Genomic DNA, 25,254 nt, shown 5'->3' on the forward strand with positions numbered 1-25,254 from the left:
CAAAGATTACGCTGTTGTCGTTGATCCTAAGCTCCGAACCGCATCGGCAAGCTCTGTTGAAAGTCTTGAACGAGGCATATGTGTCGCATACTATTTCCCAAGACAAATTTGAGGGGATTGTTAGTCACATCACGGCTAATGATCACCTCTCTTTCACCGATGAAGAGATCCCCGCTGAGGGACCGAACCACAACAAGCCCTTGCACATCTCTGTAAAGTGCAAGGAGTATCACATCGCTAAAGTCTTGGTAGATAATGGATCTTCCTTGAACGTGATGCCAAAAAGAACGCTCGATCAAGTGGCAATCAAGGGAGTCCAAATGCGCCCGAGCAACATGATCGTTCGAGCTTTCGACGGATCTAAAAGAGAAGTAGTGGGAGAAATCAATCTTCCAATCCAAATTGGACCCACTATCTTCAACGTCGAATTTCAAGTGATGGACATTACTCCGGCATACAGCTGTCTCCTTGGCCGACCTTGGATTCATGATGCGAAAGCTGTACCCTCTACGCTCCACCAGAAAGTCAAGTTCATAGTGGGTGACAAACTGGTGACTGTACAAGCTGAAGATGACATACTCATCAGCAAGCCATCCACCATACCTTATGTGGATGCAGCAGAGGAAGCTTTGGAAACCGCCTTCCAAGCATTGGAAATTGCCAATGTTGAGACGTTTCCCCGAGAAATGAAGAGGGTAGCCCATATGCTCACTAAGAACGGATACTTGCCAGGACAAGGATTAGGCAAGGACTCCCAAGGAATCCCGGAGCTACCCATTATCAAGGATAATCCGGGGAAACAAGGGTTAGGATACAACCCCGTTAAAGATCAAAGAACGAAGAGGAATCAAGATCCTTCTCGACGTTCTTTAAGCCAGATCTTTAGGAAGGCTGGTTCACAAACATCAAGGCCGGCTGTCGTCATCAAGTGTTTTTCTTCTTCCGATAGGGATGCATAAACTCGATGACTGTTAGAGATCACTCCTCGGGGACAGCCCGACCCCCGAGCCTCGATAGGGCACATGTTTTCCACTATGATTATAATAAAATCATTCATTATTATTTCTTATTGCTTCTTTTCTTGCTTGCAATAAAATTCTAAACCACGTTATTTAACCCTGTTTGAATGAACATAAGTGAGGTTAAAATCGTCTTAATAATCAATAAACCCACGTCATTTTGTGTGGAAGTGTGCACGACAACTTGGAGCACCTTTTCTTGGCTTCAATAAGTGCCATCATGGATAAAAAGAAATCCTAAAAATATAAAAGAAGCTCGGCAGGAAACCCAAAAAGGGGGCTGCGCAAAAATAAGAGCATAAGACCCGCTAGGAATCCCACAAAAGGGTGACCTAGGCAAAAATTAGGGTTACAAAATAATGAACAAAAACAAAAGCCCGCTAAAACTCCACAAATGGGTGTTTTAGGCAAAAGTTAGGGCAATCGAAAAACAGAATAAATCCATGATGGTACCACCAACTGAATTCAACAAAGGGGCTCAAGAAAAGCTATCCAAGTTGTCAAATCACAAACGTTAATAACCAAGACGTGCTTAACTTCATAAGTGTTTAATCAAACAAGCCTAAACACAATAAGCCTACCTTGGCCAGCCATTCTTACAAAAACCATTTTTCAAAATAAAAATAAATCCCCTCTAAAACACAAACTTTCGAAAAAATATATCCTTTCCTTCTTTTCTCTCTTGTCCCAACGATTTTTTAATAATCTAGTGGAAACATGGAGATATAGTGGTCAATAGGAGGGTTGACACATCTTCTAAAGGAAGGGAAGGATCATTTGGTTGATGACACCAAATCTCAATGTAATATGCATCATTCCTCGGTTATAGAAGTCGGCAGCGCACAGTCCGTCTTGAGGAATGGCAGAATCCAAACGTAAACGCATCGGTTAATTCTTTTGAAAGATAAATCAAATAGAATTAGGTGCATCACACATTATACATGCATACAGATGATAGGTGTACTGGAAGATCACTTATTCTCTGTTTATTCAAAGAAAAAAAAAAAAAATCAATACGCCCGTATTGGTCCCGATACGGCCGTATTAAGACGACCGTTGAAGCAACCTTTCAGCTTCAATACGGGCGTATTAAATCCAATACGCCCGTATTGATCTCCAATACGCCCGTATTTAATTCAATACGGGCCGTATTGGTTGCCAAAATTACCCAATAACGGCTACACCAATACGGCCGTATTGAATCAATACGGGACGTATTGGCGCAAATTTGTCTATGAATAAGCGTTTTCCTTCTCATTTTTGCATTCCAATCTTCATTCCTCTGCATCCTGCTTGTGAGTGAACCCCAAGAAGAAACCTCAGAAATGGCAGAATCATCTAGAAAGAGGCAGAGGGTCCCAGCTCGACGTGAGATGACAGACAGACATCAGGAACGGCTGCAGCTCATAGAATCATTCACCTTCGAGCCGTCGAGGGCGCTCGACTTTGACATTCTCCGTACAGTGGGCTTGGAGGATGAAGTCCGAGGCTACTTCGACAGTATAGGATGGGAATTCCTCCTTGATTCCCCTTCTCAACTGTACTTGACGGCGACGAAGGAGTTTCTGGCCACTGTCGGCGTTACTGAGTCGACAAACAGTTTTGGGGAGGCTGTCTGCTCAGTTGACTTCTGGATGAACCAGGGGTACCGCTCACTGACGTTGGACGAGTTCAACGTCCAGGCAGGATTTTTCAGCAGGACTGATCAGCTGGCATATCGAGATGCTATATGCGAGTGGCCTGATCAGTGGACCCTGGTCGACATGTGGAGAGCGATCACAGGCCACGAAGACTATCATGCCGGAGTGAAGGGCACCCGGCTCCCGACCGCTCTTCGGATCTGTCACAAGATCCTCACCAGCACCATCCATGGCAGGTGGAAGAGCCCCGAGTCGGTGACACGGCCGGATTTATTAGCATTATACTGCATGGCCACCAGTCGGAGGGCCAACCCTGGATACTTCTTCCTCGAGCACGTCAAGAACTTGGGGGCACGAGAGGGAGGATCTAGGCAGGGATACATCCTGGTTGCCCCACTCCTCTCACGGCTTGCGGAGACTTGGGGATGCCCAGACGGCGCAAAGCCAGGGCCATTGGCACCGAAGCCAATTAATGCCTCCACCTTGATCAGTATGAAGATCATAGCGAGGTCAGGAGGAGGGTATGTACGAGCAGATGGCCCCGATGCCTTCACCGAGCTCTTCAATGATGTTGATCTTCAAGGCGACGGCAGCCCACAGCCAGAGGCCGGCACCTCACAGTCGGATAGGACCTACTTTGATGCCCGCTTTGACGCTTTACAGCAAAGCATCGATACTCGATTCGATGCTTTTCAGCACAGTATCGGCGCATGGCAACAGAGCACCAATACTCGACTGGACACTTTGGTGCAGGGGTTCGACAACCTCTCAGTCTGGATGCACCGCCAGTTCCCCGCTCCTCCACAGGACCCGCCGGCAGAAGAATGAAGACCGGCTTTCTTTTTCCTATTTTTATGTATTTGTTTGAATGGGCTGCGTCCCATCATTTCCCTTGTACAAAATTTCATGTTTATTTAATGAATGAAATTTTTCACTCTTTGAGTCTAAATCTTTTAGCACTTTTATTTCTGTACAACAAAAGCCAAAATCAACAAAAAAGGCAAAAATACAGGAAAAGCCAAAAAACGACAAAAAAGGCAAATCAATCGCCTCGTACAGAATAATCGAGCCTGGAGAGGCTTGCCGAAATAATACTCCCACAGAATAACTGAGCCTGGAGAGGCTTGCCGAAATAATACTCTCTCAGAATAACTGAGCCTGGAGAGGCTCGCAGAAATAATACTCCCCAGAGAAACCTCAGCTCGCGCTCAGAACAAATCCCCAGCGAGAGCTATCAAAGCAAGATCGTCAAAATCCCCAAGGGAAGCGTGATCATCCAAGCAAAATATTCAGTCAAAGGACTTGAAACTTCCTCAGTTGAAGATAGCTCTCCAGCTCAAGCATTGAGTGAGGCTAAGCCTGCAGAGGCTTCCTAAATAATACTCTGGGATACATAAGATCCCCCATTCCCCAGTTGCCTACTCAGAGGCATCCCTGTAAAAGGAGAAAAAAATCAAAAATATCAATAAGTATTCCCCAAGCGGAATTCGGCATCCAGCCAAACACCGAACATCAAGATAATTTGCCTAAACAGAAGAGGCCAAATCAAAGTCAAAACGACAGAATCCCCCGTGGATAACAGCCTACACAGAGGCAGCAAAAATTAGAAAATCCAAAAGAGATACCCGAATAAGGATAACCGGGATACTCCACCAACGTCAAAGGACGTCAGCCAAACATAAGGCATCGCTCAATTCAAGAAGAGCATCTTCGTGTCTACACCCCAAGGAAACAGAAATTCCTCAATGGGCACCAATTACGCAATGCAAAATTGGGACACAAGAACCTATGAGTAACTGCACATCCCCTAGACGGATCCCTGCGTTATCTAGCCCTCAGCGGCACCAAAATCAAAATCAAACTGTCGAAGCAGCATCGTGGACTGTGGAGACAAAATCATCTCAAAGCCTAAGAGGCAATACTCAGCTACCCAGTTGTCGAGAGCACCGAGGTATGCACAAGCCTGGAGAGGCGATACTCAGCTACCCAGTTGTCGAGAGCACCGAGGTATGCACAAGCCTGGAGAGGCGATACTCAACTACCCAGTTATCGAGAGCACTGAGGTATGCACAAGCCTGGAGAGGCGATACTCAGCTACCCAGTTGTCGAGAGCACCGAGGTATGCATAAGCCTGGAGAGGCGGTACTCAGCTACCCAGTTGTCAAGAGCACCGAGGTATGCACAAGCCTGGAGAGGCGGTACTCAGCTACCCAGTTGTCGAGAGCACCGAGGTATGCACAAGCCTGGAGAGGCGGTACTCAGCTACCCAGTTGTCGAGAGCACCGAGGTATGCATGAGCCTGGAGAGGCGACGACTAATACTCAACCTGGAGAGGCTACTCAACAATTTTCCACCGGAAGACGCTACAAGTTAGAAGGTTGGCACATCACCCGGACAATTGGGTCAACTCCTTTACTTGTCAGCCGGTACACCAAAAGGCCGTCCGACTAAGTAAAGGGGGGGCAGCTGTAGACCCCTAAAATTGTCCGGGTCAGAAATAAAGCTTGAAGACTCTCGAAGACTGAAGGAAGATCAGCCAGAAGGACTTCCAGAAGGCCCAAGGAGGGTTCTCTATAGGTCTAGAGGTCTTGTAATAGCTCAAAATAAGGAAGTGGAAGGAATGAAGCCCAATACGGCCTCCCAAAAGTTCAGTACGGCCGTATTGAACATTTTGAACTACAATACGGCCGCACTGAACTCAATACGGCCGTATTGAAGTTTCTGAACTTCACTACGGCCGCACTGAACTCAATACGGCCGTATTGAGGTTTTTTGAACTTCAATACGGCCGTACTGAATTCAATACGGCCGTATTGTAGTTCAAAAACTCAATACGGGCCGTATTGACCCCCAGAGGCCGTATTGCGCCTCATCCCTATAAATATGGTGTCTTTTGGATGTCATTGGACACTTTTACACACAGTTTTAACCCTCTCCTTGAGTATTCTGGGGTTTTTGAGCAGTGTTCTGCCCTAGAATTCACTCTGAGAGTTGATCCGACGAAGTTCTGGAATTCCGAGCATTTTAGCTTGGAGATTTGAACTAGTCGATAGTAAAAAACTTTATTTTAGGAGGGAGCGAGCGCGCTTGTAGAGTGAGGGAACGCCAAAAAGCTTCCCAATTTCTGTTTAAATATATAGAAAAGCACGCTTCAAAGGTTTCCTTCTTAAATCCTTTCTTTTACTGCTTTCTGTGTGTTGCATATTTAAATTTATCACCATGTAGATATCTTGTTCATAATCGCTTATAATAAATAGGGGTAATTTAGTAATTTTGCGCTATTATTTTAGAAATAATCTGTCATAGGGAACCCGAAAGGGGCGCTGTGGGGTGCTAACACCTTCCCCACGCGTAACCGACTCCCTTACCCGACTCTGGTTGTAATGGCCGAAGTCGATTTTTGAATCGATTGCCTTAAACTTCTTTTTCCAATGTTTTGAGTAAAACATTGGTGGCGACTCCATGAACCCTTCCTTTTTATGAAAACCGCTAATTCATGGAGGGTCCCGCTTGGGATTAACATGGATTGGTGAGCCTTTTAATAAAATTGCTCGTTTGACAAGGTCTCAGTTTGAGAATAAGTCATTCTAGCAATCCATATTTTTAAACAAATAAAAGAGTCCAACCATCCTTCGCGAATGCCGAAAGCCCCGTTTCGGGCCGGTGGCGACAAGTGGGAGTGAGAAACCTAACTCTGGGTGTGGGTTTGTATGCCGGATAGTGGGATTGGCTTCCAATCTTGTATTTGTTGTATCCTCATGTATGATGGATTTTTCCCAATTGTGTTTGTTTCACTTTTTGTTCTTCTTGTGTGACACCCTCTACCCCAACATCATTAATAAACATAAACTATATTTATAAAAGATTTTCATAGATTGATATAAAACAATAAGTATCATAAGGTAGAAGATGCACATTCATAAATTCATTAACATATATATATAACTTAAGAAGTCATAATAAAACAAAGATTATAAATCAATCCCAGTAAAGGTGGCAGTGCCTCCTAGTTAGGAATCAACTTATAATTTATTTAAATTACACAAGAAAAGAAAATGTTTTTAGAATAAGAAAAACATGAGATAAATCCTAGCTAAACCCGATGTCACATCCTATCAGAGCATGCCCCAAGAAACCTTTAGGCCTCATCACCAACATCCTCATGATGATGAACACCTGCAACATAAATTTAAACATATACAGAAAAAAAAACAACAAGGGAGTGAGAAACATCTCACTCAGTTGTAGATGAAGAAATAAAAGTTAAATAGCACACACACACGCAATATAATTCACATATATAATCAATCTCACATATATGCTTATGTATAATGATTTTCTTGACTTGACTCACTAATGTATGCATGTGGCGCCATACGGAAGTTTCAGAATTTATCACTGGTGACCCAAAGGTACACCTATCACTGGTGTTCATACACCTCGTTAGCATGTTACATCACTGGTGTCCCGAAGGCACACCTATCACTGGTGATCATACACCTTGTTAGCATCACTGGTATGCGGCCTCAGCGGCACACCTGGAATAATATATGCATATATGATGCATGTCATACATTCATAGACTCAACATTTAGCATATTACACATATAAGATTCATATTTCATAATTATAATTTATTTTATTAATCCAACTTTAATAGTCCAATAGTCTAACAGTCCAATAGTCCAACGGTCCAATAGTCCAACGGTCCAATAGTTCAACAGTTCAACGGTCCATTCATGGATCGTAGGTCACAAGTCATGAGTACATATTTCATACAGTCATATCCTCATAGGTCCGCATAGGTCTCATATATACTTCATATACTCAAGTCATAATAAGATCTTCATAAGTTCGCATAGGTATTTTTATTCTAAAACTTATTCTTTTTTAACATCAATTACATATTTATTAATAATAATATATTAAGATCTTTTAAGTAAAGTAGGAAGCTTAAAAGGTAATATAAGATAATAAGGAGGCTCAGCCTTCCATTTAAATAACAGATTACAAATTTATAAATACTTAGGAGGCTTAGCCTTCCATTCAAATAATAGATTCTAATATGTAAATAAATAGGATATAAAACAAATCACATCAATAATACATATTCAAAGAAATAAATAGCAAGCAAGAGATCGGGAGCCAATCCAACAAACAAACTATTTAACAATTATTCCCACACCCCCAAGCAAGGTTTCCCACTCCCCCCCTTACCTGGATAAGTAGGAGTTGGAACTAGCGCAATAACTCTCTAAAAACTTGGGCAGAATCTCCTCTTCTCTTTCCTTAAAAAGGAATCGGAATTAGGGCAGAATCTCTTCCTCTTTCTCCTTAAACACGGCACTGGAGCAGAACCTCCTTTTCTTTCTCCTTCTCTCTCTTACTTTCTCTCTCTATTTCTCCAGAATTTCCTTCTCTCTAGAATTCTAAATTTTCAAAACCTTAGGCCCCTATTTATAGAAATTTTGAAGTTACTATGCACTATGCACTATTCATTAAAATAATATTATAAGTTACTATGCACTATTCATTAAAATATTAAAATTAATTAAAAAATTGAAACTTGCTTCCCTCGTGGTTTCCTTAGCAGCCATTTACTATTCACATATACGTATACGTGAATAGTAAAATACGTATATGTAAATAGTAAAAATACGTATACATAAATAGTAAAATACGTATACGTAAATAGTAAAATACGTATAAAAATATGATAATCCTTCTAATAATCCCAATACATAAGAATAAAATTTTTGGGATGTTACATTACTCCCCTCCTTTTAGAAATTTCGTCCTCGAAATTTTTGCAATGATAAACTCTTCGCTTCTTACTTCTAATTCTTATGCAACCTCACTACCTTACTTATACAACTCTATCAATTTCATCAAATGATTTCTAAGGGTAAGACAAATAACCTTGACAAGCCTATCCATATAAACAAAATCAATCTCTTAAGTGTCTCAGACAAATCTATCACTAAAGTCTTATCCATTCACCATTTTACTTCCAACATGGAGCGTCCAAGTGCTACAAAATTCTTAAAGACTTATAGTATGCTAATCACAAGTATACAATTGCTTCACTCCTCTCTTCATCATAGGTCACAATACTTCCGCTGCGCTACTCTGATACATCGTAGTAGTTCTTAAATAAAAGAGTACTCTTATATTCTTCCTCTAAAATCATTTTTCTTAATTCAAAATTACTAAGCGCCCAAATTTATTCTTGCATCTCAAAACAACATCAATTTCTATTTAGAAAATGTTAATCATATTCCTACTAATATTTTCCACTTGGTTCACTAGGAAAGGCTCTAACCCCTGAGCTTCTATAATCTTATTCACTAATTCACTAGTTATTTTCAATCATACTCAATTCAATATTCCTAGAGGTAATCTCACACATCAATCATAAGTCTCTAAATTCTTCAATCAAATCCAATTCTTAAATAATCAAAAATAATATATTAGTGATCATCGTAATCAAGGGATCTATCACAATATTGATATTACTTCTATAATCATCTATAAAGATCAAACACCTAAGCATGTTAACTAGATACACATATCAAATCACTAATTTTACTATTCCATCTACAACCAAGTCAAACCTCTATCCATCACCTTATTCTATATCCTCATATCTTGTTACCAATATGAATCAACTAATTGTATTTCTCCAATTTCTCTCAATGATCCACTTGTTATTCGAATCATACCTAATTTTTCACCACTAGGAGTAATCTCACAAGTCAGACTTAAATTCTTAAAAAGATCCATCTTTCTAATCATAAGGAAAATATAAAGGTTTTCTAATCAAAACATTAATTACCACAATGGCTTTGGCCAAATAACTAATAAGATCAAAATCTTATTTCTTAAGAAGTTTCTAACTATCTCTTTTGGTCAATAGATATTTAAAACTGAATACCTCAAGCTTAGAATCATATAGGTAATGTCTCCAATTCAAGGTCATGGGTAAGGTAATTCCTCTCATGAATTCTCAATTTTCTAGAAGTATAAGCTATTATTTGATCCATTTTGCATTCTCATTCTATCCAAACCTACCTTAGGAACATAAATATATACCACAAAAGACTTACTAAAATCTAGTAGTATTAACATTAGTCAATCTTGCCTTAAGAGTTGGAACTACTCTCATACCTACTATCCCACATAAAGACAATACCCCTCTTAGTGAATATAGTTAAGGGCAATGCTATCTTAAAAATTCCTTTAATAAATCTCCAATAATAATAAACTAATATCATAAAACTCTTATCTTCACTAACTGGATTAGATATCTCCCCACTTAAACACAACTTCTATATGAGTCATATCCATGTTTACCTCAACTGGAATTTATAGGGACAAGAAAACTTATCTCATACAATAAAAATAAATTAATCAATTAAACAAGCAATCACTCAATCAATAAAAATAAGATCTTGCCTTAAGAGTTGGAACTACTCTCATACCTACTATCCCACATAAAGACAATACCCCTCTTAGTGAATATAGTTAAGGGCAATGCTATCTTAAAAATTCCTTTAATAAATCTCCAATAATAATAAACTAATATCATAAAACTCTTATCTTCACTAACTGGATTAGATATCTCCCCACTTAAACACAACTTCTATATGAGTCATATCCATGTTTACCTCAACTGGAATTTATAGGGACAAGAAAACTTATCTCATACAATAAAAATAAATTAATCAATTAAACAAGCAATCACTCAATCAATAAAAATAAGATAAAATAAAATAATAATACTTTGATAACTCAACATACATCCGTCTTGAATATATCTCCACCCTTAACTACAATATGATCATATCATACCCTAAGATCACTTTTACTAACCACACTACATTCACCAATTGATCCCTAAGGTCATCTATCCACATATCAACCTACCTGCATATTAAATCATATTCGAATACCTACTTTAAACCTTCATATATACCATCCATATGAACAACCTTTACCACATAGCATCATACAACCTTAAACAACCTCTTAATCCATATGATAACGCACCGAAATATTTTAACAAAGTCAATTCTTATCCTTGCATTGCCTACTAACCCAAAAACATTATTATACAGCCTAACTTCTCTTTTAAACAACTACCAAAGAAAACAACACATCCCACGTGATCTCAACCTATCACCAAAGAAAGCTAAGTGATTAAACTACAACTCTTATGAAGACATCAGAATTTAAAAGGATCATCTTCTTAGCTAAAAATTCAAAAATCACCACAGATATATTCAATGCTTACAACTAGACCTTTGCTCATCAAAGTAACTATAACGGGAGTGCAAACATCCCCTACACACTAATGCATCAACATCTAAGCCACAAAATACCTCAATCCTTCCAAACTTACTTCTTACCACCTCAAATTTAAATCAAATTTTCTCACCACAAATTTAAACCAAACGATTCACATATTCGTATAAAAAAGACTTAGAAAATATGCGGCTATCAAATTCTAGAAATCATCAATTCTTCAATTTCTCCTTAAAAAAAAAAAATACCAAAACCCCATTTCTCGACATATGTCATCCTTGAATTCAATCGCTACAACTATAGCTTCCAAAAATTTCACTAATCGTAAACTCTTAGTACACTTAAAATAAATCCATGTCTTATTCAAATCTAAGGCCTCAATAATTCCTATAATATTAGCACAGTATCTCGTCTATTATTCACACATATGCTTTCAACACAAGCGATATCACTAAACCACTACCTCTTACGTAAGCAAGAAATATCAAACAAATAAGCGATTATCAAAGAAGCAATCAAAAATAGCATTCATCAAAATCTATCATACAAATCCTGAGAACACATTGCACACAAATAACAACATAATCAATCATCACATTAGCACATCAATCAACTCATCACATTATTAATCTACCAAACAAGCATAGTAGACTCATAACTCACGGCCGATTGGATCGGCCTGCTCTGATACCACTAAATGTGACACCCTCTACCCCAACATCATTAATAAACATAAACTATATTTATAAAAGATTTTCATAGATTGATATAAAACAATAAGTATCATAAGGTAGAAGATGCACATTCATAAATTCATTAACATATATATATAACTTAAGAAGTCATAATAAAACAAAGATTATAAATCAATCCCAGTAAAGGTGGCAGTGCCTCCTAGTTAGGAATCAACTTATAATTTATTTAAATTACACAAGAAAAGAAAATGTTTTTAGAATAAGAAAAACATGAGATAAATCCTAGCTAAACCCGATGTCACATCCTATCAGAGCATGCCCCAAGAAACCTTTAGGCCTCATCACCAACATCCTCATGATGATGAACACCTGCAACATAAATTTAAACATATACAGAAAAAAAAACAACAAGGGAGTGAGAAACATCTCACTCAGTTGTAGATGAAGAAATAAAAGTTAAATAGCACACACACACGCAATATAATTCACATATATAATCAATCTCACATATATGCTTATGTATAATGATTTTCTTGACTTGACTCACTAATGTATGCATGTGGCGCCATACGGAAGTTTCAGAATTTATCACTGGTGACCCAAAGGTACACCTATCACTGGTGTTCATACACCTCGTTAGCATGTTACATCACTGGTGTCCCGAAGGCACACCTATCACTGGTGATCATACACCTTGTTAGCATCACTGGTATGCGGCCTCAGCGGCACACCTGGAATAATATATGCATATATGATGCATGTCATACATTCATAGACTCAACATTTAGCATATTACACATATAAGATTCATATTTCATAATTATAATTTATTTTATTAATCCAACTTTAATAGTCCAATAGTCTAACAGTCCAATAGTCCAACGGTCCAATAGTCCAACGGTCCAATAGTTCAACAGTTCAACGGTCCATTCATGGATCGTAGGTCACAAGTCATGAGTACATATTTCATACAGTCATATCCTCATAGGTCCGCATAGGTCTCATATATACTTCATATACTCAAGTCATAATAAGATCTTCATAAGTTCGCATAGGTATTTTTATTCTAAAACTTATTCTTTTTTAACATCAATTACATATTTATTAATAATAATATATTAAGATCTTTTAAGTAAAGTAGGAAGCTTAAAAGGTAATATAAGATAATAAGGAGGCTCAGCCTTCCATTTAAATAACAGATTACAAATTTATAAATACTTAGGAGGCTTAGCCTTCCATTCAAATAATAGATTCTAATATGTAAATAAATAGGATATAAAACAAATCACATCAATAATACATATTCAAAGAAATAAATAGCAAGCAAGAGATCGGGAGCCAATCCAACAAACAAACTATTTAACAATTATTCCCACACCCCCAAGCAAGGTTTCCCACTCCCCCCCTTACCTGGATAAGTAGGAGTTGGAACTAGCGCAATAACTCTCTAAAAACTTGGGCAGAATCTCCTCTTCTCTTTCCTTAAAAAGGAATCGGAATTAGGGCAGAATCTCTTCCTCTTTCTCCTTAAACACGGCACTGGAGCAGAACCTCCTTTTCTTTCTCCTTCTCTCTCTTACTTTCTCTCTCTATTTCTCCAGAATTTCCTTCTCTCTAGAATTCTAAATTTTCAAAACCTTAGGCCCCTATTTATAGAAATTTTGAAGTTACTATGCACTATGCACTATTCATTAAAATAATATTATAAGTTACTATGCACTATTCATTAAAATATTAAAATTAATTAAAAAATTGAAACTTGCTTCCCTCGTGGTTTCCTTAGCAGCCATTTACTATTCACATATACGTATACGTGAATAGTAAAATACGTATATGTAAATAGTAAAAATACGTATACATAAATAGTAAAATACGTATACGTAAATAGTAAAATACGTATAAAAATATGATAATCCTTCTAATAATCCCAATACATAAGAATAAAATTTTTGGGATGTTACATCTTGTATGTAATTAATTGTATAAATTGCTTGAATGAATGATTACCATCAATTTTTGAATTGTAATTGTTTGATTTGAGATCTCTATGGGTTTTTTGAGAAACCCTAAGGGAATGTATTAGTGATTGTACTTGGGTATGTAGTTATATGTATAAATTGTGTCTTTTAGAAGTGTAACGTAACCTATAGAGAGCTTTTATAAATTGGATTTAGAAAAAAAAAAGTTTAGGTGTGAGTTGTGTCAAATTTTGAAAATTCTAGTATGAACATACTTAGATATTTATCTGATTTCTCTGCATGTGATTAATGAAATTGAGTTCTTATTGTTGGGTTAAAAAGTAGACATTTAGTGCTACAGTTTAGAGTTAAGAATCATGAAAATGTTAAGAAATGATTGAGTTATGAGTTACAAGACTGTGTGAGAAATATAACTTTTGTACATTGTAAGCTTTTCAAGTAGACTTAAACGGTAGAATTAGGTTTTGTGATATTCATTAAAGTTTTAACCTTGTATGTTAGCTTTCAAATGTCATTGGAATCACCTAAAAATGGGTCCTATAACTCAAGTTTTGATCAAATTAGTGAGCAAAGGTCAGACTGTCAGATTTAGGTTGAAACATTATGGTTTTGTTTTTATTTAAAATAGTAGATGACATATTTAGCTCTTGAGGTCAACAAAGAAGTTGGAGATAATTTTATTATCTTTCCAATAAAATTAAGATCAACTTGATATCAAATATATAGCTCTAAATAGGACATTTGGATCACACGATATCTTAGAAGGTTAAGTTGTGGAAGTGTAGTTTGTTATAAGGATGATGAATAGTTTTACCCTTTAAGTGTTTGATTTTATGAATGGTTTGAGGTAATTATATCAATATTTAGGAATGATGAATTATGGTAGAAAACAATTGTTAATAGGTTATGATGTAAGTTGATTGTCAATGACTTGAGATGTTATAATGATAGTGATATCTAAGGACTTCATGTGTGAGTGATAAAGTTACTAGAAACTTTTAGTGACATTGGTCTCAGTGGCTATGGTTAAGGTGTTAACATATTATTAAACCATCTCAAAATGATTCTTACTTGAGGTGTATTGGATGATGTTGTGTAATAATTGTATTACTTAATATATGATTATAGTGTGTGAGTATGCCATTGATATGTGTTGAGGTTCCCGTTAAAACACTTTTGTTCAAATCTTCAAATCTGTTAAATTCTATTAACGGTCTCAAACACGACAAATATACCGGCCGTTCAAGTAGTAAAAATATCGTATCCACAAGGATTAGAAGGTAAAATAAGCATTTATTGACTATTCGTGACTAAAGAATAATTCCAGTTTCATAGTTATGAGTTGAATTCAAAGTTATGACTATTGGAATGAAAGCTATAAATAAATATTGGTTTGTGAGTGGAAGAGGGTAGAAATGGTATTGTGGTATTGTGAGGTTGTGGGGGTTAGATTTCACCAAACGCAACACTAATGTATCCTTAATCTCTTGTTACATACATTGCTTAGTCAACCCATAAGTTTACTCAAACCTAATCCCTTAGAGAAAGAGCCTAAGTGCGGATATTGAATATCAATTCCTTGAGTACCCAATATCTACACCCGCATTAATGGCTAGGATTTAAGACTACTAATGGGTCAAGCTCTATCCCTAGATACAATCACCACTAGGCATATGTTTCAGAACTAGCTTCAAAGTTATTTCCCAATACTCAATGAAACCTTAAATCATGCAAGGGGTGATCAATCCAAAGCAAACATTAAGAATAGAAACAAACACAACAATAAATGAAACAACATGTATATATATCATTAAAACCGTAAGGATTACAAAAGAGTATGTTGGTTACATCTAACCCCACAAAAATGGGTGAAACCACTCAACAAAGAGGGCAAAACAAAATAGAGATGGAAGAGGAAATGAAGAACCGAAGGAAAGATCCGCACATGGACGATCCCAAGCCCTGGGAATCCCTTTGGAGGCGCCCAATGTGAGAATGGGGGTTTCTCCCCCGAAAATGCCTTCATATATGAGCCTGGGAGATCAAATTAGGGTTTCGCGCCCGGCGCACAATTCTTCGCGCCCAGCGCAGGCCTTCCAGGGAAGTTCAACACTTCCTGTCTCAGTCCAAGCTCGGCGCAATTTCCTATTGCGCCTGGCGCAATGTCCTCCAGAGAAACTCTGTTTCGATCATGTCCGGCGCGGGTAATGTTGCGCCCGACGCATTAACTCTGCTCTGCTCCTTAGCTTCTTCGATCCTTAAGTTTCCAATCCAAAGGATCTTCAACTTTCCACTCTTCACTCAATACCTGCACAAAAAATGAGGTGGATTAAGGTATTAGATGAATTTGGGTTAGTTATATCTGCACACAAAATGAACCAAAAAGAGAACAATTATATTGCAATGGTTCAGAGAATGAGTGGAATTTGTCTAATAAGTCTCATCCAAAAAGAGGTAAAATTGAGACTTAACAATATGACATATTGTGAGCTATGTATAAATTGATTGACGTGTGATTATAAGAACTTTTGAAATTACAGACGATCAAAATTCGTGGGTAATCTAAAAAATCTGTGGGTAACACTTTATTTTCGACGGATTACAAATGGACAATAATCCATCAGGAAATTGTTCGTTTGAAACACTTACCGACGCATTATAATTTGTGGGTAACTCTGACAAAATTACTCACAAATTTTATCCATGGGTATTGTGGATAATATTTTTAAAAAATTATTTCAAAATTATTTTAAATAACACCCTTATTTAATGCAACTTCACGATACTTCACGTAACTCCTCGTTGGTCAGAACCTTCCATTGATAGCCCTTTTTTAGATATTCATACACTTTTTGGATCAAAGATTATATGCATCTTATTGATATAGATAGTACAAATTTATTCTTTTAAGTCATTTTCAATTATACAATCTCATACTTGTACAATATTTAGATCCCTCTCATTCCAGTATATTTCACAAATTACAATATAATATAATAATACTATAACTTTTTTATGTAAATTAAAAAATACTAATATTTTAGTCTTTCTATTTCACAAGTTACATTTTTATTATATATAATAAAAATATATAATAAATTATATAAAAATAAATATTATAGTTAAATCAATAAGTCATATTTAAAATTTGTATAAATATATATTAGATTAAAATTAGTAACTAATCAAAGAATAATAAATTTCTATATATAAAACACAAATGTCTTTCTTATGACACAATGTTTTGAGAGACTTTTCTTTAATTAGAAGAATTTTATATATTTTTAAATTTTTTTATCTAATTTAGTTTTTATTTATTACTATTACTTATACATTAATTTTATTGTTTTTAATATAAATTATTAATAAAAAATAATTATCCATGGGTTTATCCGCTAGTAATTACCCATAGATACATCCATGGGTAATTCCGTGAGTATTGTTGATAACATTTTTAAAAAATTATTTCAAAATTATATTAAATAACAACCTTGTCTTAAAAAAAATATATTCATACTTAAAATTTAAATATATATATATATATATATATATATTAAACTAAAATTAGTAACTAATCAAAGAATAATTAACTTCTATATATAAAACACAAATGTTTTTCTTCTGTCACAGCATTTTTAGAGACTTTTCTTTAACTAGAAGAATTTTATATATTTTTTAATTTTTTATTTAATTTAATTTTTATTTATCATAATTACTTATGAATTAATTTTATTATTTTTAATAGCGTCAGTAATTTCATAAGTATTGTTGATAATGCTTTTAAAAATTATTTTAAAATTATATTAAATAACAATCTTGTTTTATTAAAAAATAATATAGTTCAAAATTGGTAAAATTATTATAAATTTTAAGAAATTATCTTTTTTTATTTTAGACTATCATGCATCAATATTATTTTACTAATTATATATTTCTCAATTTAAATAAAATTAACTATATTAAAATATATTGATAGTAAATTATTATTTTATACTATTATTTAATTATAAATTTTATATATATAATAGTTGGTATGGTAAATTAATTAGCACAAGAAAATTAGTTAAGTGTTTAAGAATTTCATTTGTTAATCTTTTATCATTATATTTTTTAAAGTTACTGATGAACGTTTTTACATTTTCTACGAACAACGTTTTAGACAGATAATCCGTGGAAAATATCTGTCTGAAACATCATAATTTTCCCACGAAAAAAATTCATGGGTAATAATAATATTCGTTGAAATCCATTGGAAAAATTAGTCGGTAATGCCATTTTTCAGATAGATATTTATACGTGAGAAAAAGTGTGTCAGTAATGAGTGGTTTTTTTTTGTAGTGGGCTTTGGCTTTGATGCATTTGATGTGTATGCATCCTGTGAGGATCATATGATGAGAAGTCTAAGTGAGGCTTAGCCATGATATGATATGATAAGATGTGTGATATGTTATGCACTAGTGGAAAAAAGACTTTTAAAATCGATTATTTTTAACTTTTAAAATTGGTTCCGTAACCGATCTTGAAAGAGCCAATTTTAAAAGTTAAACTTTTAAAATCGGTTAAACAACCGATTCTAAAAGTTAACTTTTAAGATCGGTTGTTTTATAACCGATCTCAAAAGTGCGGGTGTGGAAAAAAATTAAACTGGAACGGGCCGTTCCAGTCAGTTTAAAAGGCCTAAAAGTAACTTTTAGTACGGGTCGTTTTCCTTGCAGAATGGCATATTCTCCAGGTAGAACGGTCTGTTCTCCTAGCAGAACGGCCCATTCCCCAGGGAGCACGGCCCGTTCTCCTTGGAGAACGACCTGTTCTCAATGCAGTACGACCCGTTCTCCTTGTAGAACGGCCCGTTCTCCTAGGAGAATGGGTCGTTCCAGGTTCAAAAGTTACCCAAGCTTAACCTACAACGAAAATAGAGACGAGAAAAGCATGAAAAAATGAAAAGAGACACAAGAAGAACATGAGAAGACGAAAATGAAAACGAAATTTACCTTATTGGAGACTTTAGAAAATGAGAGCATTAGAGATTAAAAAAAAGGAATGGAGGGAAAGATTAAAGAGAATGAGAATGGAGGGGAATATAAAATTTTTCTGATGATACTTTTAGAATCGGTTATTTAAGAACCGATTTTGTATACTATATACAAAATCGGTTCTGTAATAACTGATTTTAAAAGTAGCACTTTTAAAATCGATTCTTTTGTAACCGATCTTAGAAGTGCACTTTTAAGATCAGTTCTTTTATAACCGATCTTAAAAGTACTCTTAAGATCGGTTAAATTTTAACCGATCTTAAAAGTGTTCATGTTATTTACAAAATTGTCACTGCATCACTTTTAAGATCGGTTACCTTATAATCGATCTTAAAACTCCGATTTTAAATCCAATTTTTGCACTAATGATGATATAAGACCATATGAATGTAATGCATAAAGTTTGTTTGACATGCATTATTTGCATAAAATTTTTTTAAAGAGTATGATATGGAATACACCATTAGGGAAGGTCCCTTGTGTAAAAGCTTGAGAAACAACCTAGGGGATAGTTTGGTTTGGAAGTCCTAGTCCTGCCCTCGTGAGCTTGGGATGTATCTTGTGCAGCTTTGTTATCCCGACCAAACCCTAGTAGTATATCCTTCTAGTGAGAGTGTGCAGAGGGTGTAACCCGACATGTAACCCTAGACTACTCTACGTGTATTGTTAGCGACAATGCACAAGTGTGATATGTGATGTTTTACTGGTGTCACAAGCATGATAACATAGTCCGTATCTATTGCATATGCATTATAATTTTATCTATCGTTGGTTACTATGCTATGAATAAGTTAAATATGATGATGTGTATGTCATATCACATTGTATGTATTGTTTTTGTTTGGCTAACTGATTTGTATTCTTGCATCATAAGCCAGAGTGAGATGTTTGTCACTCTCTTTTCTTTTATGTTGGCTTCTTGTGATTTTGCATGTAATCATCAACATGGTACTATGGATGTCAATGATGAGACTTAGTCCTTCAATGTTAAGTTTTGCTTTGATAAGACATGTGATATCGAAAAATTAGTTATGATTTGATTTATATTATTTACTTTGAGTAGTTTAATTTTAATTCTTTCATAATTTAATATTTTCACTAAGTAAAGTTTATGTTAAAATATGATTTTCTCTACTTATGTGAACTTTGAATTTACTTATTTATTATATTGAAGTTATTCAATTTTATATTATATTATGACATGCAAGATAGAGGGTATCACATGGGACTTAAGTGTAATTTTCACTCTTAATCCACTAATTATTTATTAATTTATTTAGTATATTTTTTAATAATGATAATATTATAAAATATTTATTGTCATAAGTAATGACTAATCTTCCTTAGAGTCTATAAATATATACAAGTAGATATTTCCTTTCCAACATAATCTATTTTATATTTAAAATTAGGATTGAAAATTTAAGCATCTTAATTATTAATTTAATTTAGCTTTATAATGCTTCTACACGCATGAACACATTATACACGAGATGCTAATTCACTGTAAGAAGCGCCAACAAAGAAACTACTATGAAGTTCAAAACAAAATAATTTGACTTCAAAACTAATGCTAAATGATTTTTCAAAATTATAGTTAAATTTTTAAATACAATCGAAATTGTTGTTTATGGACTTATGGTTGTGTTTATCTTTAACTGTGATTTTCCTTGTACAGTTTCCTTAATTCCAACCAAGGACATACACAACGCTCTCCATGATCAAAATTGAACGTTAGGAAGTGGCATATCCCGAGCACAATTTTAGTTGAGATTTTAGAAATTTCAGTGAAACCTGTACATTTTCCTTTAGTTTGATGTCAGTCATGGCTTCCAACGAAGAAGTAACAGTAGGAATCCCTTTAACATATTGGGTGGACAATGAAAAAAAGCGTGTAGTTATGGCGGAAGCAAGTGGAGACTTTGTAGATGTTCTCTTTAGTTTCCTCTCGCTTCCATTAGGAACTATCACCAGGCTTCAGTCCGAGGGAAAATTTTCCCAAAACCAACGTCAACAACAACCATTAGAGATTGGTTGTATCAACAATCTGTACCAGAGTGTGAAAGATTTAGACCCTGATGTATTCTGGAACAAGATGTGCAAGGAAATGTTGCTTTCTCCGCGCAACCCTTTAGAAGGCTCTTGCCAGAGACTACAAGTGAATGTGGATGACACACGACCCACTAAGTATTTCATGTGTCACAGCTGTTCAAAGAGAAATGATTTGTTGGTGAGTACTTTTAATGGCGCAAGGTGCTACTGTGGGAAATTGATGAAAAAAGAAATGGAGCTGCTGGCAGAAGAACCCAAGGAAGGAGACAATGGTGTTTTTGTTAAAGGGGATGCCATGTTCTTGATCTTTGATGACTTGAGAGTTATCCGAAGCTCTCCAGGTAACTCTTTTCAACCACTCCTCAAACATCGATACAAAGACTTGAGTAAGACGGATGGAGTGCCTGTAGATCTAGGCGTGAATGAGGTAATCTATATTGCTTTTTATTCACATGAGTTGGTTCTTGCATGACTTTTTTTGGTTAAAAAAGGGGGAAGGGAGTTGTAGAAAGAGTAACTTCCTCCCAATTAGATGTTTCTACCAAATAATATGTTAGACTCGTGCGCACTTAAAAGCTTGAGCATGAATATGTATTCGGAAACAAATAGTAGGAGTTGTATTCTTTTGCCAATGAAAGGGAATACTTTAGGGACTTAAAAATGATTATTTTGTGATAGAAAGTTCAGATTCGGATACATTGAATTCGAAATACTGTGACTTTCACTTACCACTTATGCATGTAGCTCACAACCTTACTCGAGTTCCCTAATTAGATTGTAATGTTGTAGACGTTCGGGAACTTTCCTTTTTTCATTGATAGAGATAAGAGATTTCTAGCCTGTTTGGTTACAGTTTAGAAGGTTTTTTTAAGAGTTTCTTTATAAAAAAAATTAAGAGTATTTTTCATTTAGAGAAACTCTTAAAGTCCTTCTAGGCTTGTATCGGAACATGTTCATCCTTGTTTAATGAATTATAGTTATAACTTTACAAGCTTAAAACTTGGTTTTTATTTTTCCTCAGATATTTAACATACTAAAGCAAGCATTAACCTCCAAATCTCCTCTAAGTGATGTATTCATTGAAAGCAAAGAATCTAAGCCATCTTACACTTTCTCACCATATACTGGCTCAAGTCATTTGAAAGATTATCTGGAAATCAAGGTAATAGTCAGCAAATCACAGAACAAGGTTCTGTTTGTCGAAGCAAATGCAGATTTTGTCGATTTTCTTGTCAGCTTCCTCACAACACCTCTTGGGTCTATTCTTAACCTTATGAATGCCAAATTATCGTTGGGAAGCATTGATAACTTGTACACAAGTGTGAAGAATCTGAATCCATCATGGTTCATAGAATCATCAAACAAATCCTTATTGAATTTAAGGGTGGCTCCTCAATTTGGTTGTAAGAGCAATAACCTAAATGCTTCTCAAGACACTCCCAAGTATTGGTATGGCACTGGAGCAGTGAAAGATAATATGGGACGTATAATGATTTCAAAGAGAAAGGATATGGTACAAGATCCAAAAGAAGTGAAACTTTTTGAGCCAAGATGTTGTGATGGAGCAAATGAACTTGCTGTGGGATTTATGAAGAGGCCGTGTCTATTTGTTGTGAGGGATGATCTGCAAGTCATACCAATCACAACTACTTCCAGCATTTTGTATCTGCAACAGCTGGAGAATATCCAGTTGAATGATTTGGAGGAACATTTGGTGGAAATCAGGAAGTCACACGAGGTAATTAAAATCCACAATTCACTCTTGACAGCTTGTTCTTTCGCTGCCATAATATTGGTTCAAGAAAATTTGATTCATATCAATGGTTTTAGTTAACATTTGCCTTAATTAGTTGGTCAAATAATTGATTATAATGAACTTCGTACAATATGTGTATTTGGCCATTTTCAATTTAGAAGTGAAATTCATTATGTGTATTTGGACAGGCACTGAACCTGTTGGGGGCTTCTTTGACGTGCAAAGAAGGTGCTTTGACGCAGAGCCTATTCTACCTATTGAGGAGGTGGAAATACCAAAGATGGATTCCATTTTGGGGTGTATTGGGAAGGAAGAAAAAGAGGCATGGAAACCAAAAAGAAGTGGAAGTGGAAGAGAAAGAGAAAGAGAGTGCGGTAGTAAGTGATATGAGAAACAGAGAAAAAGATAAGAAAGTAAAAAACAAAGAAAATGGAAAAGAAAAAAAAGGGAACATGTTAACAACTCCTGAAGAAACCAAATGATGAATTTTAAGGCTACACTTTATGGGAGATAACAGAAAAGGGGTCGTGTAGATGTTTGAAAGTCGATAGAACGTTGGTCCGTAATTCTGCAAGTGCTATTAGGCTCTTAGGAATTGACTCCCGTCGAAAGGTTGCGGTTTCTTCATGATCATCACGCACTTTCTGAGGTTCAATTTTTGCTTTATCACTAGTTGGTATTTGGCTATTTGCCGTCTTGAGTGTGGCTTCTAAGTTCATGTAGCTGAGGATTATCTCGACTAGGTTCTTCCCGACTTTGAACGTTCTTCTCATTCAACAAAATGATGCTGTTAATTTGTGCAGACAAATTCACTTCTAATTTAGTGTCGTATTTGCCTTATGCTACTTTTGGTAAGACCTATGCTAGTAGGTTTCAAAACTGTGTTTGTCATCATGTTATTCCTTTAACTACTCTCCACATAGGGGATAACTCATTCATGTATTTTGTAAGTTGAATCATTGTGGTGTATCATATCTGGCAATCAGTTGTTTATGTTTTGGTCTGCTTAATCTCAGACATAAATGGTACTCAATGATCTAGATGCGGCTGTTGAAAGCTTCAAGAAAGCATCAGAGTTGGATGCAAATGATTGTAGTTGGCTATTTAAATTATGAGTTTATTTTATCCCTGGCGTGATTGCTTTTCTTATATCAGTCTCCCTAGCTATCTAGTTGGCCACCCCTTAGCAACGCTGTAAGTACACTACTTGGCCTATAGTTTATCTTTTAAGTCTGAGTGATTGCTAGTTTATTATATAAAATAAATAGTTTCATGCTAAAACTAAATTCTTAAAGAAACATAACAATTTGAGAGACAGACGCAAGAATGAGTAAACTAGATGGAGGATTTCATTTTTACAACACTTCCTCTTTCTTAACTCATTAGCCATCTTGGAAATCCTTGCATCAGTAATTTGTAAAGATTGCAATGGTTTTGAATGGTCGATGAGGTATTTGGTGAGCTCAGCCGTTTGTACAAATTCCTTGATTCAAAGGTCTTAGATTCAAATGTATTTTTGATTCATTTATTTACATATCTAGCAAAATTTATTAAACCTGACAACTTGACCGCAGAATGATTTCACTACCAGCAAAAACAAAAGCTCATTTTGTGATTGTTAAAGCAAAATACGCCTTCTATTTATTTAAATAATATATTTTTAACATTAATATACTTATCATTAGCATGCAGTCAATTGAATTGTATTGGTACATTCGTGTAAGTACAGTTTTACCAAAGGGTGGACTAATATTTGACAAAATTCAATATAAAAAGGATACATAACTAAAGGCAGAAAAAAAAAAAATATATATATATATATATATATATATATATATATATAAGTTATCAGATTCGTTAAGATGTCATTTTTGGACCTCTAAAGAAGTGGACAAATAAATCACAATGTTGAATAGTAATTAGAAAATCATTTAAAATGATGAAATATAAACAATTAATTGTTAATAAATTATGTATTTACTAATACTTGCTCATTTGATGTTCTCATTATTAGAAGTTATCTTCTCATTCAATGATCGTAAACCCATACTTTAGTTTCATCATTAAGTAAGAGTCCTGAAATTTGGAAACTCTTTGGTAGAGAGAAACACCCAAAAGATACTCATTATAACACAAAACAAAGTTGAGTACTAAAATATTAACTTAATTAATAAAATAATAGAATTTAGGAGAAACAGAAAATAATTTTAAAGATGTTGGAATGTTGTTTTTGTCTTTTTTGTAGGTTTTTGAAAAAACATTTTTTATTAAGGAAATGTTTAGTAGGAGAGAAATTTTTTTCATAATTAGAAATCATAATTTCTGAGAATTGCAAATCCTGAAAATTATGATTTCAAAAATAATTAAAATATGTTTAGTTACTCATAAAAAGTTATTGAAAATATTCATATAAGATTCTTAGAAATTAAATTTTTTTTTAGTTGGTTATAATAATATATTCGTAGGTATATAAGTACTTTTTATAAAAAAATATCTTTTCTTAAAATATATAAACTCATTAGATAAATTTATTATTCAAATCTTATTACAAATATGATATTAAAATATTTTTAAAAGTTAAAAATTTATAGTTAAAATTATTTAAATACCAAACTCACAAAAGAAATAACAAAGAAAAATGTTACATAATAAGTAAGAAGGATAAAAATATATTATTTCATTTCATTCAAATAAAAAAAATGTTAACAAATACCATTAAATTGTAAAAATAAAATAGATTTTTAGTAATATTATTAAAATTAATAAGGTTAAAAAA

At 34.9% G+C, this 25,254-nt stretch overlaps 1 protein-coding gene and 2 long non-coding RNA genes across 3 annotated transcripts; 1 reads left to right on the forward strand and 2 right to left on the reverse strand.

The window, feature by feature from the left end:
• Positions 1-6,575: 6,575 nt before the first annotated feature.
• On the reverse strand, positions 6,576-9,702 carry LOC145955439 (uncharacterized). The gene is made up of 2 exons (XR_014432073.1): positions 7,877-9,702; positions 6,576-6,835 (listed from the first exon to the last, which is right to left on the reverse strand). It is a non-coding gene; the product is annotated as an uncharacterized LOC145955439 (long non-coding RNA).
• A 2,065-nt stretch (positions 9,703-11,767) lies between these two features.
• Positions 11,768-13,615, reverse strand: LOC145955440 (uncharacterized). Its single transcript, XR_014432074.1, has 2 exons — positions 13,069-13,615; positions 11,768-12,027 (listed from the first exon to the last, which is right to left on the reverse strand). It is a non-coding gene; the product is annotated as an uncharacterized LOC145955440 (long non-coding RNA).
• A 6,704-nt stretch (positions 13,616-20,319) lies between these two features.
• Positions 20,320-23,615, forward strand: LOC109803260 (uncharacterized). The gene is made up of 3 exons (XM_083070183.1): positions 20,320-21,149; positions 21,744-22,460; positions 22,667-23,615. Exons 1-3 carry the CDS (start codon positions 20,487-20,489, stop codon positions 22,958-22,960), a joined length of 1,674 nt encoding a protein of 557 aa, XP_082926309.1. The 5' UTR covers positions 20,320-20,486; the 3' UTR covers positions 22,961-23,615.
• Positions 23,616-25,254: the final 1,639 nt, after the last annotated feature.

The sequence above is a fragment of the Cajanus cajan genome, chromosome 3, assembly GCF_000230855.2.
Source record: "Cajanus cajan strain Asha chromosome 3, NIPB_CcT2T_4, whole genome shotgun sequence".
Lineage (NCBI taxonomy): Eukaryota > Viridiplantae > Streptophyta > Magnoliopsida > Fabales > Fabaceae > Cajanus > Cajanus cajan.

What these genes read in the sequence shown, in the direction of transcription:
- LOC109803260 (XM_083070183.1), top strand. Translation starts at nt 20,487, where the DNA reads ATGTCAGTCATGGCTTCCAACGAAGAAGTAACAGTAGGAATCCCTTTA. An exon ending in TAGATCTAGGCGTGAATGAG is followed by an intron (nt 21,150 to 21,743) that starts GTAATCTATATT and finishes ATTTTTCCTCAG; the next exon opens with ATATTTAACATACTAAAGCA. An exon ending in AAATCAGGAAGTCACACGAG is followed by an intron (nt 22,461 to 22,666) that starts GTAATTAAAATC and finishes GTATTTGGACAG; the next exon opens with GCACTGAACCTGTTGGGGGC.